The sequence below is a fragment of the Arabidopsis lyrata genome (genome assembly GCF_000004255.2).
Source record: "Arabidopsis lyrata subsp. lyrata unplaced genomic scaffold ARALYscaffold_1, whole genome shotgun sequence".
In the NCBI taxonomy this organism is placed as follows: Eukaryota; Viridiplantae; Streptophyta; class Magnoliopsida; order Brassicales; family Brassicaceae; genus Arabidopsis; species Arabidopsis lyrata.
Window position 1 is genome coordinate 23,196,045 of NW_003302555.1, and position 18,206 is coordinate 23,214,250.

General features: G+C 33.2%; 1 protein-coding gene and 2 long non-coding RNA genes across 3 annotated transcripts; all 3 read right to left on the minus strand.

The window, feature by feature from the left end:
• Positions 1-1,605: 1,605 nt before the first annotated feature.
• LOC110224527 lies at positions 1,606-2,429 on the minus strand. Its single transcript, XR_002329020.1, has 2 exons — positions 2,201-2,429; positions 1,606-2,115 (listed from the first exon to the last, which is right to left on the minus strand). It is a non-coding gene; the product is annotated as an uncharacterized LOC110224527 (long non-coding RNA).
• A 539-nt stretch (positions 2,430-2,968) lies between these two features.
• On the minus strand, positions 2,969-3,381 carry LOC110224798. Its single transcript, XR_002329292.1, has 2 exons — positions 3,219-3,381; positions 2,969-3,132 (listed from the first exon to the last, which is right to left on the minus strand). It is a non-coding gene; the product is annotated as an uncharacterized LOC110224798 (long non-coding RNA).
• A 6,455-nt stretch (positions 3,382-9,836) lies between these two features.
• On the minus strand, positions 9,837-13,393 carry LOC9330077 (trimethylguanosine synthase). Its single transcript, XM_021014899.1, has 12 exons — positions 13,256-13,393; positions 13,133-13,172; positions 13,016-13,049; positions 12,867-12,931; positions 12,341-12,787; positions 12,085-12,239; positions 11,474-11,637; positions 11,154-11,385; positions 10,802-10,937; positions 10,632-10,726; positions 10,399-10,522; positions 9,837-10,191 (listed from the first exon to the last, which is right to left on the minus strand). Exons 1-12 carry the CDS (start codon positions 13,345-13,347, stop codon positions 10,120-10,122), a joined length of 1,656 nt encoding a protein of 551 aa, XP_020870558.1. The 5' UTR covers positions 13,348-13,393; the 3' UTR covers positions 9,837-10,119.
• Between the last annotated feature and the right edge of the window lie 4,813 nt (positions 13,394-18,206).

The window sequence follows — 18,206 nt, forward strand, 5'->3', positions numbered from 1 at the left end:
ACTCTTGTACCAGTTAATATGTGTGCTTGTAAAACATGATCACCCATTTGCATAATATGAAGTCTTGTACCATTAATCAAATCACCATGTGCATCAGGATCCTCAATCTACATAAAGTATAAGATCATTATATTTCTTACGTAAATAATATTTTAGTTGTTTCAATAACTAAAGAGATATGTGTACCTCATCAAATGAACTATTAAGTAACTCATGTGGAGTAGTTCCAAAGATTTTCTGTGCATGACTATCAAATAGCATACATTTCGCTTCTCCCGAGTAGTCCATGATGTGAAGATATAACCAAAACCTTGAAACAAAGATGTATATCAACTTAAAGAATCAAAGAAATAATTATTTAAGAGATACCAATAGAAGTGAACTCACTTTGCAATAACAGATTTGGAATAGTTATTACAATATTCACACCAGAATTTTGGTTTATGTGGAGTTTTAACATCTTCCAATTTGATAGAACCTTTTTATTGTGACCACGACAACAAAAATAGTACCAAGACCAATTTGTATCAATGATATATACCGTACAAACTGTCCTACACTTGTCAATCTTGACAAAATAAATAAGAAAATATTTACTTGATACATGATCATGGAAATATAATTAAAATAATTTAAACGTTAATTAATATATATATATATATATATATATATATATATATATTAGTTTGTGATATATTGATAAACAATCTTTATTTGTGGTTAATATCTCAGTCACATCAAAGAACTTCTATGATCATATGCCTCGGATGATGAAAACCTTCATTTTCAATTCTTGTTACAAACGATTTCTTATAAAAAAATCCGTTATTGACAAAATTTTTGATAAAAGAGAAACGAACCTACTAAGAGACTTATGTTCGCGGATCCAAAAAAGATTGTGTCAAACTTAGCAAGGGGGATATACAAATCGTCAGAGATGTTATCTTAGGGAGTCACAATTGTTTTGGAAAAATCCAATATTAAACTTCAAATCCGAAACTCTATACATGCCACTGGAAGAATTGAGACCAAAGGTCGTTACAATCTTCCAAGAACCTTCTGTTAAACATTTTTTTTTTAAAATTGATGTGATATTTTCTCATGGCGGCATGCATTTTATCACCCTACAAAATTGAAAAAAAAAACAAAATAGATAAATATAATGATGCGCCTATCAATATAAAAAAATGGTAAATGTAAAAATACTTATAACTTGATCAACAAAAATTATATGTTGTTAATTTGTAAGAATTATATGTTTCCAATAAATTTTCAATAGAACATATATTTGTTGGAATATGATCGTTGGAAATCTACATTTGTCACGAATTTATTGGAAACGTTTCCATCGAATAATTCTATGACCAATTTGTTGGATAGTTCTGATAATTTTTTTGTTGGACATTTGTTGGAATTTACCGTGAAGTTTCTAACAAATTGTTCCAACATATATTTTGTTGGAATGTCATTGATAATTTGCCACAAATATTCAACACTTCTGAAAGTTTGTTTATGGAAAACTACTAATAACATATTTGTTGCAATCGATTTTATATAATAACATCAGGATTTTATTATTAAATTTGTTATTTATATCAATTTCCATTTTAAATTTTGAAATTGAGATTTGATTTCGTAAAACTCCAATTTTACAAGGAAAAAATAATAATTTACAAAGGCAATTTTTTAAAAATATTACACAATGTATTAATTTCTAAGGACAAAAGTGATTAAAAAACAAAAATAAAACATTGTTTTTTCACATAATTATGAGTCACCTAGATCTCGTTTATCGTCCATATGAGATCTCCCAGAACTCGTTCATGGTCTCTTCTTCTTGGTGATGACTCTTGGTGTGAATTCAATTTCACGATGGCTCTTGGTGTAAATTTGGCATGCAGATTACATCAAACTCGTTCTCCACTCGCCTTGTTCTCCACTAGCTGCAACATAAGACGGCGGCGGTCAAAATCTTCGTCGGCCTAGCCAGCCACAGAGACCACAATGGAGGACTTCTTGCCCAGCAAAATCGATCGGCGAATTCTCTCTTGTTCGTCACAACCTCATAACTATATCCCATCTATTCACAATTAATAGGGTTTTAATGACATAGATCTGAAAAACCAATTTTAATTCATCACTCCGCCAATAAATCAAAGAAACCAATAAGAAGAAAATATTGAAACGGAAATTGACTTACCGAATTTGTGTATATAGAACGGCGGATGAGACAAAGTAGAAGGAGAGGAGACGAGGAGGATGTTGAACGATAGGAGAAGATGAGGCGGCAGATGAGACGAAGGAGAGAAAAAGGAGAAGAGGAGAAAAAGAAGGAGAGATTATGTCCCTTAGATTTAATCAATCAACGGTAGATAGTGCAATCCTTGTCTTTTTGTTTTAACCAATCAAAAGCTCTCATTATTAATTTCTTAATTATTTTTTTTTTATTTTGACGTCAAAGCTCTAGTTACTTTAGTGATTAGTTGCATTACGTAAGATATTTTGTATTTTTTCCGTAATTTTTTTTTTTATTTTCGTTTTTATTTTTTTCCCCACTTTTCCAACAAATATTTTGTCATTAACTTGTTAGAAATAAATTCCCACAAAACAATTAGTTTCTAACAAATATTTTGTTAATAATTTCCAACAATTTAATAATTATTGCTAATTTGCAACAATATCATATTTGTTGGAAAATTCCAACAATTTTCCTACAACGTTTGTGACAAATTTACCATAACCAAAATTTATTGGAAATTTGCAATAAATTTTCAATAAATAAAATATTTGTTACAATTTTGTAGAATATCGGTTAGAAATTTTCAACAAAATACGATTATTGGAAGCATCTGTTGGAATATCACATGTTTTTTTGTAGTGTTATGTTCGCGGATCCAAAAAAGATTGTGTCAAACTTAGCAAGGGGGATATACAAATCGTCAGAGATGTTATCTTAGGGAGTCACAATTGTTTTGGAAAAATCCAATATTAAACTTCAAATCCGAAACTCTATACATGCCACTGGAAGAATTGAGACCAAAGGTCGTTACAATCTTCCAAGAACCTTCTGTTAAACATTTTTTTTAAAAAATTGATGTGATATTTTCTCATGGCGGCATGCATTTTATCACCCTACAAAATTGAAAAAAAAAACAAAATAGATAAATATAATGATGCGCCTATCAATATAAAAAAATGGTAAATGTAAAAATACTTACAACTTGATCAACAAAAATTATTTCAATTTATTCACCACTCTTGACAGAGTACTGTCTCCAAACATGAAGCAATTTCACCAGGATATGCCATGAGTTCTTGAAAGGCTTAAGAGATTTCAAGGGGATAACATTATTTTCATTGTTTTTTTTTGTTTCATAGACTTTGATAAGATTGCGAAAAAGATGAATGAATATAAAAGTTGTGTTGCACGGTATTTATAAAGTTCAAAGGTTAGGCCAAAAAATATATTCAGTGGTGACATCATCTTGGAAATCAAATAATTAGAATATATTGAATCACATATATTTAAGAAATCTTACGAAATTTACTTTAAAAGTAGGAAAATCTTATTTATTGTTAACTAAAGATTTGATGATTCCGAAATGTAGTAGTAAAAAATATGGTATAAGATCAGTTTAGTTCGAAAAATATTTGATCTACTATAATTAGGGTGAAAATCTAGATACGGATTTATTATGGAATATTACCAAAATAAATATTTTAAATCAATGGTTTGATGATCACATCTCTTATCAATTGAGCGGTCACAATTAGCAAGCAATATCCGAAAAACAGTTTTTGGGTATAAATAAGATCAACGCTATGATCCGAATTTAATGAATAATCAACGGTTGAGAACGATTGTAATGAATGGACACGATTAGAAGTTATTATCCGAATTTACTAGATTAAAAGATCCGCGTCCTATTGAATGGTTTTTTTTTCCCACAAAAATGTTTAACCCAAGGTAAATATGTTGTAAATACTAAATACTATGAAAACGCAAGGAGATTCTCATTAAGGTACTACTCAAATAATAGTACTTATTATACAAAATTGTGTTAAGTAAGATTTAATTTCTAACATTTTATAAAATCACGCTTTGTTCTAGCATCCACATCACATACTTTGTTTTCTTGCAATCTTTCTTTTATACTAGGGGTTAGTCTAGGTTACGCCCGGTACACATTGAAAGATTGAATGTTCAAGTTTGTTAACGATTAATTAATATCCAAAGAATTATTTTTTTTTGACATCTTTAGATCCACAAGGCCCGATCCATAGCCAATCCCTACTACGCGGGGTAATGCGACTTACTGGAGTCAAACTCCGGTGGGGAAGGCGGATTCAAATGGACTTAACCATTTGACTAAAGGCACATCCTCATCCAAAGAATTATTACATTTTAAATATGAATTAAAGTAAATTAGATGTTCCAAAAATATTTTACCAAATTCCTGAATTTAAAAGTAGAAATTATATACTTGTAATTGTATGTTAGAAATGATTCTCAACTAATAATTTTATTTGTATGTTCAAGAAGACACCAGTACTCTTAATAAATTTTTTTTTTTTTTTTTTTTTTTGACATCAAAGTAAATTCATCCATTTAAGCTAGAAACGGGCGGTTTTCTACGGGAGAAAACCAGTCCGGAGTTGAGGAGCTTACATGAGAAAAGATAGAATCACGTGCTCTTGCCTTCTTAGCAAGGCAATCGGCACGGACATTGTATGAACGTGGAATAAAAACTAAAGAAAAATGAAGGAAACCGAGTTTTAAAGCATTGAAATCTTCTAACTCTGAGGCAAAAGCGGGCCACTCATCCGGAGTGTCCAATAGCTGGGTCAGCTCCTTGCAATCTGTCTCAAAGGCAACATTAAAAATAGATAATGATGTGAGGGATCTCATTGCCCAGAGGAGCACTTCAAACTCTGTGTGAAGAGGAGATAAACATTGTCGAAAACACTTGAGTCCAAGATTAATAAGTTGGGAGTCTGAGATAAGAATCCATCCAATGCCGCATAAAGTGCCTCCATCTGTCCAAGAACCATCAACCTGGCAAGTCAAAAGGTCTGAAACAGTGGATCGCGAACCTGGGTCTATAAGGGGCGGTTGAATAAAGCATATGACATGAATAATCCTCAAACATAGGCCGACTGTTTAAGAATTAGTTGCTTGTTTCCTCTTAAAATTAATCTCTTCCATGACTGATAATGCAAACCCGAGTATCATCCTTTACACCTTACATCATCCTCACCATAACCATCATCTCCATTTGCTTCCATCAACTCCTATGCTTCTCTTTCCTAACGGTACCACCTGCAACGTCAACAATATATATAGATGATAGCCTGAAAATAAATTGGATTAGAAGTTCAAAGAAATATTGAAACACTATAAGCTCAAAGTATAATTTGTTTGTCTAAAAAACAAAAAAAAATTAAAACAGAATTTGTTTGTCTAAGAATTAAATCTATTGTTAGTTTGTATATTTGAAGATGAATGACCCGCACAATGATCATCTCTTTCCAACTCTAGAAAAACAAAGATGAGAGACATATATGCTAGAGATTCATTTATAAAAATAGGAGGAAACTAAGGAGTAGCAACCCATGGTTACATGTTTAGAATACCAGAATCCTGAGAGGAATATACAAACAAATTGAGAAGATTTAATCTTCAATTGGGATAAATTTAGAGAGAATTTTGAGAAAGAGAGAACAAACCTTCTTTTTTCCAACAGACATATGAAGGTAGTTCTATATAAAAACATCTTCGTCTTTGTATCTCAAAGTTTTCAATGCTCTTAACCCTAAAGTTGAACTGAAGCACACTCTTGATTTTATCCTCTTTGTATCTTTGTAGAATCACATCACCACTTCCTTAAAGCATGTGAATGAAATCATCACACATATATATAACGCAAACATGTCATGGAAATCTACTTAATTTAGGTTAGAAGTTTATTTCTCACGTAATTGGAATTCTAATAGTAAAGTTAGCTATATATGAATCTAAATAGAAATCGGAGACAAAGATATCAAACTACAGTAAAACCTCTATAAATTAATACTCTATAAATTAATAACCTCTCTAAATTAATAAATTATTTCGGTCCCGAGTTGGGACCAGTGTAAAATATGACATAAATCGATAAATTAATAAGATAATATTTTTTTTGAAAATCTCATATAAACATATGGTCCCATCTATATCATAAATTAATAATTGTATAAATTTATCAATATATATATATATATATATATGTATATTTAACTTAATATATATATATATATATATGATATAAATTTATATATATGACATAATTTATATATGTCATATATAAATTACTATAATATATATTTAAAATATTATATTTAAAAAAATTAATGAAATATGAATTTCTTATTCGAAAAAAGTTTGTGTTGTTGTTTAAACTTAATAATTGTTTCTCTACTTGCAATTGGTTTTAAAAAGATATTGCTTATAAAGAAAAATATATATTTTTAGATAGAATTTTTTTAAGAATTACAAAATTAGGAAAATCTCTCTATAAATTAATAATTATTAATTTATTGATAAATTAATACCTCTCTAAATTAATAAAATTTTCTGGTCCCAACATTATGAATTTATAGAGGTTTAAAGCGAAAAACCTAAGAGATTTTCATGTAGAGCATTAGACGATATTTGGAAACATAAGAGTGAATCTCAAGGGGTCAGATCAGATTTGGCGACGATATTTGACTGACCAAGAGCCGTAAACCCACAACGCCGGTATGACCTCCTTGAGTGTTTCATATCGTCTCATGTTCACGTCAACTACGTCATGGCTTTGACACTCTTTGCTCGTCGTTAATTTGGAGGATATGTCTTACAAAACTCCTCGCCATCGAAACTTTGGACGATTGAATTTCCAAAATAGTTGATTTGGGGAGTGAAGCCATTGGATTCATTCTCTGTTCAATGGAGGGTCCGAAGCATAAACCTAAATAAAGTATATGTATAAGTATAATAAGGTGACATGACAAAGTGTTGTTAGCTTAACTAGTAAAGATCATAGGCGAAGCTTAGAGGTTGTCGGTTCGAGTGACGCTTGAAATGAAACTAATATTACATGTTGTGGTTTCAGGTCTGGGGATTTACGGGCTTTGGTCCCGAACCTCCTGGTATTCAAAAATAATACTCCCTCCGTTTTCGAATAGTTGTCGTTTTAGAGTTTTTTTTTGTTTTAAATTAGTTGTCGTTTTAAGGTAATAATGTAATTTATGCCAATAACTACCCAAATTACCCTCATTTTATTGAACACAAATTATTTGTAAATAATTACTTGTCATTTTTATGAGGTTAATATAGTCATTGTATACCTTTTCTTAATTTGTCCAAATACAGTTAAAACGACAACTTTTAAAAAACAGATGGAGTATAAAATAATAAGGTGACATGCAAGGTTGGTTACCTCTAGAATCTCGATTGATGGGCCGTCTGCAGTGATGAATGAAACTTCATTTGCATCTTCATTCCGATCAGATTTATCTGATGAGGAAGAGGGTGATGAGAAGTTTTCACTTACGAATAAAAGGGAGGATTTGAAGAAGTCGAGTCGGTGATCGTTTTAACTTTCTAACTTATTTAATTGTAATATCAAAAGACAAAAATATAGCACCAAAAAAGGAGAAATCCTATACTATTATTTGGGGAGTACAATTTATAATTATCCTTTAATAACCTTTCCATTTGTAAGTTATTACATTAGAATACCATTAGAGATAAAAATATAAAGAGTAAATTAATTCAGCTCATTAAGGATAAACAAGTCAAATACTAATTTATGAAATTTAATTATTAAAAACAAAAATATATTATTAATTTAAAAAAAAAGAATGACCAATCAAAATGAACATATAAGATTTGATATCTAACTTACCATATTAATTTGTTATTAATCATTATACTTCACCTCTCATGTTTGTATGATTCTATTTTTATGAAACAAATAAATCATCATATCATCCATATAACAAAAAAAACTAAATTTTTCTGCATATGCCAAGATTTGAATTTTTAAAAACGAATATAAATTGTTAAATCTATGAAAAAAAAATTTAACGGGTCAAAAATTCACATTTGAGTAATATATATCTTTTAACCAAAAATAAGTTCAACAAAATTTTTGACCGAGTAACGGGTCAGAATTTGAATATGTATATTCAATTTCATACATTTATTTTTTGAAATGTATTATTTTATATACTAAAATAAGATTTTTAAATATTTTAATTTGCAACATATAAAATTAGTTTTACTTGATATTTTTCAAGAATATCATCAATATTTAAAGAATATCATCATTAAATACTCTAATTTGATTTTTTTAAAACAAATATTTATAATAGGCAGTTGGTTAAATATAATATATTATATTAACAAATGAGTTATGATCCTTATAACTGTTTGAATATTTCTATTTTATTTCATAGAATTCTTTTTTGAAATTCATAATTTTATATACTACAAGAAATATTTTTAAAGATTTTAATTTGGAACATTTAAAAATAGTTTAATTTAATATTTTAATGAATATCATAAATATTTAATAGATTAAAAAGATAAAAAAATTATAAATAATTTAATTTGTTTTTCTAAAAATATATATTTAAAATTGTTATAGTAGGCGGAGGATTAAATGTAATATATTATATGATATAAAATTATGATCCTTATAATAGACAACATGTTAAGATTATATGATCAGATAGATTAAATAAGGTTGACACCACAAAATATTTGAAAATTTGATTGTGCAAGCAATTTTGGAAATAACGAATAATAGATTGTGCACGCAATATTTTCATTAGGATTCTAAGATAAAAATATGATCCTAAATATATTATATATTCTAAATAGGATTCTAAGACTCCATGCACGGGTTGGATTTGGTATATATTATATACTAAATATATGTTTATAACATATTCGATTACGCGAATAATTGGTAAATTCCGTAGTTACCTCAAACAAATCTCTATTTCAACAACCAAAGCATTAGAAATTGAAAAAAGAATTTCCTAAATTAATTCAAAATAATAGCTAACTTTCTTAATTAATTAAAATAATCTACGTTTTAGAAGCGATTCATTTATAATATTTTGATTTTTGATCTAACTGAATTATATGCAATCTCAATTTGTGGTTGTTAATATAAATTAACTCATTGTTCAGACCATATTGATTTATTAAAATAATTTTATTTTCTGTTTTCATAACTTAAAAAAATATATCCATAATTGAGTATAATTAAAAAAAGAAAATATATTCATTCTAATATTATATATAGGGACTGACAAAAATCTAATTATATTTTTTCAATTACTATTATAATATATCACAACTTTATTCTAAAATATATAATATATAAATTTTGTAATAAATAAAATTTAAACCGTACTTTAGTACGGGTGATGATCTAGTAATTTGTTAAAAGGGTAACGTGGCCACATTTATTTGGATGGTTGATTGCTGATGTGACATGCTTAGAAGAAAGCTAAAATAGGCTGATGTGGATAGCTTGACAAGCCTCAATGAGTTTCTTTTATTAGTAAGAGATGCAAGATAAGTTACAATGGAACTTACCGAAACAAGAAGGTCGATCATTGTCATAAGTAAGCCCAAGATATCTCAAGCTTGATGTTATTGGTCGGATAAATGCTCTAATTCGGACAAATGTACATTTTTGGATGTATATTGCTTCTCATCGTGTTCTGTTTGCTTGGCCAAACAGAGGATAAGATTCAACTGTACATTGCTGTTGCACATGATCCCGACAAAATGATTGTGGACAAATATCTCGTTTCGTTTCATTTTCAACTAACAGTTTAAGTAATGAGTGATATATAACATAAAATTGCTGAATATGAGTTCTATATCGAATGGGATTAACCCAGAGTTTACAAAAAAAAAACATTTTGTACATACAAACTCATAACCTATGGTCACAAATCAATTTTCATCTACTTGGATTCAACAAGCTGACACAAATGCAGATTGCACGATACCTTTGTTATTTGTGGCCTTCTTGCATTGAATGTGTGAGAAGAATCACTTTCCTCTTCTAAGTTCTAACAACTATGTTGTCTGACATAATACGCTGTTATCGCCTTCAGCTTCCCATTTAAGTAGTTCTTCTCTACCTGAAAACATTGGGGCTTGCCTGTTAGACAAATAGAGTTTGCTTCAAATATTCAACAAGATGACAAACATCGGTTTTTAGTGACCGATCATCATGATTAAGTATCAGAATCTATGCAATTTCATAGAATGCCTTTTTAAATTCCAAACAGTATGCTCATAGATAAAATCGACCAACTAGGAAAGTGATAAGAAAAAAAAACACTTGCCTCTAGTGACCATGGAGGAGATGTCAACAAGGCTAGTTCTGCCAATTGGTTAATATCAACATTTCTTGGAAGAAACATAATGATTGTTGACGCAATGTTCATGGCCGCCTTAAATAGAGCCTCTCTGCATCATCCAGGGACAGTGAGGATATAATTATCATCATGGAAATTGGAAAGAGAGTAAGAGCTTAAAACTCGTAACTACCAAATAATAATCAACACAAGAGACATACCCGTCACGAGGTCTCAACATTGTCTTCATATCATATGTACTCACTTTAAGATAATCAGGGCCTCCCCAAGGAGGTGACAGGAATACAGTGCCTGCCTGCACATTAATTTTTTTTTTCAATAACTAATAGTCTAAGACCAAAATATTTGAGAAGAGTTGAAGAAAAAAAACCTTCAAGTCATGCGCCAAGTCAAAGAAATCTCCCTTCACAAAGTCGATTTTATCAGCAACACCATATATGGCAGCATTATGCTGTGCTAAATCAATTTTCTTTGGATCCAAATCAATTGCAATCACATAGTGACGCCTAAAAAGGCACAACACAGCAGAAAATGAGTTAGGGAAATTGCCCAAAATGTGCAAAACGCTAATTCCATTAGTTGGTGGAGAAATCTTGGTTAAACCAAATCCTGCTACCGTGTGAAATATCTAGCAATGATTGAGTGACTAGGAACTGCCAAAACTATATACTAAAAAGCGTAAGCCACTAAAACTTTAGTATAAAAAGTGTATTTTCACTCACCTTGATGCGAACTGAATAGCATTTCCACCAACTCCTGTAAAACAGTCAATGACTATGCCTTCGTTACAGCGTGTGGCATGATGCTTAGCTATAGGTTCAGGAGTGACAGAAAACCATCCTTCCTCATCCATTTTGATGCCTTCATCAAATCTGGAGAAGAGGAGGTATCTCTGGCACCAATACTTGCCAAGGATTGCAGAATATTCTTCAAGAACACCTTTCATTCCAGTCCCTGCTCACAGAAGAATCTAAAATATTTTAACAACGGACCAACTGCAGCTATGAAAATTCAAAGCTATGTATATGCAATAGTTGCAAACCTGTGTACGAATTGAGTAATTTCTTTTTGGCTCGAGATCTTCTGGACTCTTTCTTAGACTTCCTAACGGAACTGACAACATATGCACCGTTTCCTTCTTCATCAAGAGTAGTAATATCCAAAGATTGATTTCCAATGGAAGTTTCTTGGTATGTATCAATCGAACTGGAAACAAGGAAAATGTTAGAAGGCTGCTGTTAAGGAGGCTCAACAACAGACATAAAATCAAGATTATGCTTTTTAAGCGTAGTTTCATAGTTACGACATTTAATAATGTAACATAGCTAAATGTTTACGAAACTGTCGGCTTTATACCAATAGCTACAAACAAGACCATTACAAACACTCTCAACGTTAAAAGTTGTACCAAAACAACTCTGCTTGTGGTCATATCAAGTATTGCCACACAAGATGGCTTATCAGTGCTTAGTTAACACATATTAATGAGATCAACATTGTTCTGATCAATGGCTAACACTAAAAGATATTGCAGAAGATAAGGTTGTTTATTCTTTTGTTAAAACTCGGTTTAACTAAGTTCGGTCCAACAACTTAGCGCCATTATAATACAACCAGAAGGAAGAAAAACCACATAATGTTGAATTTTAATACCTGTTAACTTCCTCTGTGGCTTCTGTTTCAAATTGACTTTGACAAACTCCAACAAGATCATCAGCTTTTTCAGCGGGAACATCATCAGCTTTTTCAACGGAAACATCATCGTCAGGTCCAGTTCCACACAAATCATCATGATGCTTCTCTGTTGTCTTAATACCAAAAAAAGAAAAAGAACCAATCACACGTAAGCAAACAAAATCTCCGGAAAGTATACAAGAAAGATAAAAAGGCAGAGATCAATCTCAATCACCTCTATAACCAATTCATTCAAGTTATGGCATTCATCGCTATAAGCTAGATGCTCCATCCCAAGTGGCGGCTCCCATGTGGACTCTTGTGTCTTAACATTGTAAAAATAACTTCGTCCATAGAATGAATCCCAGTACACTTTCCATTCATTAGAGTCATGAGACTCTCTTGTCTCTGATGCCAACACAGAGTCTCCATCTCCATTTCCCAAAATACATCTCTCTACAACAACTTCATGATTTTCTTCTTCGACTACAATTATTTGAACACAATTGTCCTCCAAAGACGGTATGTCACCCTCCTCACCTGGAGTCTTCAAATCAGACACCAAAACTACATTGGATGCTACATCCTTGCCTTCTTCTTCTTCTTTGAGAATAACATTAACCTCGTCGTCTAATCGATCCTTGATTCCTTTCTTTTGATAGCCTCTTGTTCTGTTCTTCCACTACATAAGTTGTTCACTTCTCAGAGCATGTAAAAAACTAACTAAACCCATCAATTTCAATAAATGGAGCAAAAGGTACCTCTTTGCTTGCTCGAAAGGAAACAGGAAGACCAAGATCATTCATCTCTTTCATCAATCCCATGTCTGTAACAAAACTAAAATTCAACAACTTTACCAGAAAAAATAAAAATCAAAACTTTGAAGATTAACCTAAAAGTAAAGACATACTGGTAATTCCATCAACACTCTTGTTTGGGGATATCTGCATTTACCAAAAAGAACCAAAATTGAAATCCAAATCGCAAAAACATAACACAAAATTCAGCTTTTATAAAGAGTACTTACACGACTGTGTTCATGGAAGAGAGGAGTATCTGTATCGACCCTGAGGATTTCAAACAGAGGAGAATCAGAATTCAACGAAAGAGCTTAATCTTATATTTAAAAGTCAAAAGGATTATTTATTACCATAGATGGATTTGAGTAAGCTTGAAGAGAGAACCCAGAGCTTCAATAGCTTCACCTTCTTCTTCTTCTACTTTGCCTGTGACCTTTCCCATTCTTTTAGGAGTATGAATCAAAACCTTTCATAGACCTCTCTTCTTATACATATTTGGTATTTGGAACGACGCCGTTTACTAGTTTTTCTGGTTTGGTATTTTTTTTTTTTTTGTCATCTGGGTATATATTTCATACAACATGAAACGTTACAACTGAAACTTTGCACAAATGCAAAGTATACACTGGGATGTGATTACAAGTTTTCAGCATCCCAGACAAAAAGATTCACAAAAGATGATCTAAAGATCTAGAGTAACTCATACAAAGAGCAAATTAAAAGCTTCTCTCAAGCTCAAAGAGTTCCCCCATCCAAGATGGATAGCCAATAGAGACATAAGAATGAATCAGCTCATGGTCAGGAACACTTTGAGCTATAAGAGAAGCTCCCTTGTTAGCCAAAGTTTTTTCAAGTGAAACTCTCCACTCTTGAATATTAGACAAACTTAACAGAATCTCAGATTGGTGAAGAGCAAAAGAAGGCCACGCCTTTGGACGCAAAATAGAACCCATCAATTCCTTAGAGTCACAAGCAAAAACCACCTTCTCCAATCTGTGACTCTTCATACTTTCAATTGCCCAAATGCAAACATTCAAACTTGCTTCTTCCTTAGACTGGGCCAAAGTAAAAGCCTTCCTACTATGCAATACCACGACTCCAAGATCATTCCTTAAAACCCACGCACCACCATTTGTCATACCTTTCTTAAATCTGGAAAACCCGATGTTGCACTTTAACCAACCCGCAGGAGGTTTGCACCAATGCATCTCAGATCTCCTATTCTCCTCCTCCTCAACATTGTCAGCCTCTGTGTTAACTTGTTGTGACAGAGCCCATAATTCGGCATCCTCTCTGATTTTCTTGATGGTATCCACGGGATCAAAAAATCTTGCTTCAAAAACCAGAGAGTTTCTATTCTTCCATAATCTCCATAAAATCCAGGGGTAGCTGCGTCTGATCTCAAATGGAACAGCAAAGTTTTTACCAAGAGAATAAAGAAAATGCAGATTCGAATGGATAGAGACTTGATCAAAACCACCTTGGGGTAAAGGAACCTGCGACAAAGCCCACATCCTTCTAGCAACCGTGCAAGTAAACAATACATGGTTGATTGACTCTCCCTCATTCCCACAAATCTGACATCTAGAATCCAAACTAATCCCTTTTCTTGCCAAGAGATCAGTCACAGGCAATGCATCACTAGACAATCTCCACAAGAACACCTTGATTTTTGGCACTGTAGGAATTGACCAAATCTGTTCCTTGAGTCCGTTTAAAGAAGGCAACATTGATGCTTCAAGAAATAGCTCTGGCTTCTTAATGGTACTTGCCAACCAATACCCTGACTTCACAGAATAGTCTCCACTTTTTGTATGCTGCCAACTCCAAAATCCTCTCTGTTAAAAACTGGTTTCTATTTCATTATGAGTCTTATATCATTTGGAGGAAACAGCTCAACTAGAACATCCATATTCCAGGTCCTAGTGGTTACATCAATTAGGTCAGCTACCTTAAGCCATAGATTAAAACTTTTTTGCAGTCTATAAGGGGCTCTCCATTCTCCATCAAAAATCCAATGATCCATCCACACCTTCAAAGAACTACCATTGCCAATATTTTTTTTAAGGCCCTTGAATAGTAATTCCCGACCATGTAGGATACTTTTCCATCCAAAGGATGGTTTGTTTCCCAGACTTGCATCCAGCAGATCCACATTCTGGAAATATCTGCTTTTAATAACCTGAGCAAAAAGGCAGTCCGGTTCTTGTAGCAGGCGCCATGCCTGTTTAGCCAGCATCGCTTGGTTAAAGTTCTCCAGATCACGGAACCCCAACCCACCATTCTTTTTTGACATGCACATTCTGTCCCAACTCACCCAGTGTATCTTCTTCCTGTGATCAACTGCATTCCACCAGAAATTTGACATCGCGCTAGTTAGATTATCCACAGTTGTCTTAGGCAGCTTAAAACACGACATCGCATACACTGGCATAGCCATAGCCACTGCCTTGAGCAGAATCTCTTTACCTCCAAGGGACAAGGAACGAGCATACCAGTTTGAGAATCTAGACTTGAGCCTTTCTTTTATGTAGTCCAGCAATTGTACCTTGGAACCACTAAAACACTCTGGTAAACCCAAATATGATCCTGCCCCACCTTCTGAAAAAATTCCCATTTGCTCTTGTAAGGCCAATTTCTCATTCTCCTCAATCTTATCTCCAAACGTCATTGAGGACTTGATCAGATTCATTCTTTGGCCTGTAGCATCCCCATACACTTTTAGAATATTTTTCAGGGCTTCACACTGTTCCTTTTGAGCTTTGCAAAGGAAGAGACTATCGTCCGCAAAAAGTAGATGGTGTATAGCCGGCCCTTCCTCTGAGAATTGGATACCATTAATACATCCCTCCCTCTCAGCCTTATTCAACAAATGAGTCAAACCTTCCGAGCATAATACAAATATGAGAGGTGATAAAGGATCACCTTGCCTTAGTCCCCTACCAGGAGTAATCATACCAAAAGGTTGGTCATTGATGATCACCGCATAAGTGACTGTTGTAACACAAGCCATAATCCATTTCACCCACAACTGATTGAAACCAAGAGCACACAGCAATGTCTCTAAATATGACCATTCAACCCGGTCATAAGCCTTAGACATATCAGATTTAATGGCCAAGAACTCCCTGGAAATGGTTTGGTGAATCTTTAGTCCATGAACTAACTCGTGAGCAATCAATATATTATTAGATATTAACCTGTCTTCCACGAATGCAGATTGATTCGGAGACACTAACTGTTGCATCAGAGGCTTCAGTCTTTTAATCATGACCTTGGAGACTATCTTATACAGAACAGAGCAAAGGCTGATGGGCCTTAGATCCGACATGTGCTCAGCATTTTCAATCTTAGGCAGCAAGCAAATATGGGTGTAGTTCCACTCCCCTGGAAGAATTCCTGTCTCAAAAAACCCATGTATCTCCTTTGTAACCTGCTCACCAATAATTCCCCAATACTTTTGAAAGAAAAATCCTGTAAAACCGTCAGCCCCTGGTGCACTAGATGCCTTAACATCAAAGACAGCCTCTCTGATCTCCTCTTTTGAAACCACCTTACAGAGCTCCACATTCATTTGCTGAGACACCTTTGGAACAAAACCTTGGAACAGATCCTCAAAAGACTCTGGATTAGAAGACTTGAAAAGGGTCTCAAAATAAGCCACAGCAACTGCAGCTTTGGAAGCCTCACCTTTTTGAACATTACCATTGATATCAATCAGCACCTCTAAATGATTCCTTCTTCTGTTAGTCTTGACTGATTCATGGAAATACTTCGTGTTCTTGTCACCCAAAAAAAGCCACTTCTGAGTAGACTTTTGTTTCCAGAAACCTTCCTCTTCTCTATACGCCTTGCATAACGATTTTTTAAGGCCTTTCATCCTACAGAAATCAGGTAGACTGCACGATTGTTCAGCTTCCAGGCTGATTTGGAGTTGCGCAATTTGAGTAGATGAATTAGACACATTCTCTTTTTTCCACCTACTCAAGGCTTTCCTGCAGTTCCGCAGTCTATCCGCCACAAAACAGTTCCTTCTAAGGTGGCCAGAATTCCAAGCATGGCATATAGCCTCTTTGACATTTGGTTTATTAAAAAACCTCTTATCAAACCTGAAGTTCCCCCTATAGGCCTCCTTAACAGAAGTTAACTTCACCAAAACAGGCCGGTGATCAGAACCTCTCTTATCCAAAAAAACTTGATTGGAAACAGGGAATTTTTTAAACCACTCTTTGTTGCCAAAGCACCTATCCAATTTGCATTGGATCCACATATCAGACCTCATGCCTCCCCATGTAAAACCATTCCCTTGACTAGGCAGTTCCAACATCTGACAATTGAACAACATATCTTTGAAAGGTTGACAGGAAGCATCACCTCTCTTTGGACCTCCTAACTTTTCACCACTGTGCATAATCTCATTAAAATCCCCCATCATGCACCAGCATTCTTTTCTGTGTAAACCGATTCTAGTTAGTCTCTCCCAGACATTAGCTCTACCACTAGAATCCGGATCCCCATACACACAAGATACAAAAAACTTACTGTTCCAAACTGTACATGGCAGTCAATCAGATTCTTGTCAGCAAACTTCATATCTATATTGACACCTTTCTTCCATAATAAAGCCAGACCACCACTTAAACCTATAGGGTTCACTGTGAAGACTCTGTCATAGCCCAACCATTCTTGAACATCAACTACTACATTACTGTTATTCTTGGTTTCCATTAAGAACAAAATCTCAGGGAAAAACTGCTTGCGCATCTCCTTGAGACGAGGAATTGTCAGATCATGAGACCGTCCCAGTCCCTGACAATTCCAACTGATCATGCTCATTAAAAATTGGACAGCCCCTCCTTTGGGGCTACCTCTGATTTGGTATCCACATATACATTTTTGGAGGGTTTTTGGTCCACAACAATCTTTGAATTGAATTGTGACTTATTTACATTTCAATCTCTCCGTCTTAAATTCTAAACATTCCCAAAATCTAATTGAAAATATTATCCTAACAAAACGATTTATATCTTTATTTCTCTCTTAAATCTTATCTTTTTTAACTACACTAGGTTATTAACCCCCGCGTAGCGGGGGTTTGTTGTTATCAATTGATTTAATATATTTTTGGTTTTAGTATTTGTTTAATTAGCTATACATTAAAATTATTTATACAAAAATACTATAATGTTTATTATTTATTATATTTAACATAAATGTTCTTATTTATATTTTTAGTATCATTTACGTTATTTAAAATTTTGTTTTAATAAGGAAAAAAAAGTTTATTGGGTAAAATTTAGT

Excerpts from the sequence above, each read along its gene's own strand:
- LOC9330077 (XM_021014899.1), bottom strand. The coding sequence starts at position 13,347 with ATGGGAAAGGTCACAGGCAAAGTAGAAGAAGAAGAAGGTGAAGCTATT. Across the intron at positions 13,173-13,255 it reads CTTACTCAAATCCATCTATG|GGTCGATACAGATACTCCTC; the intron begins GTAATAAATAAT and ends TGAAATCCTCAG. Across the intron at positions 10,938-11,153 it reads GCTATTCAGTTCGCATCAAG|GCGTCACTATGTGATTGCAA; the intron begins GTGAGTGAAAAT and ends GTGCCTTTTTAG.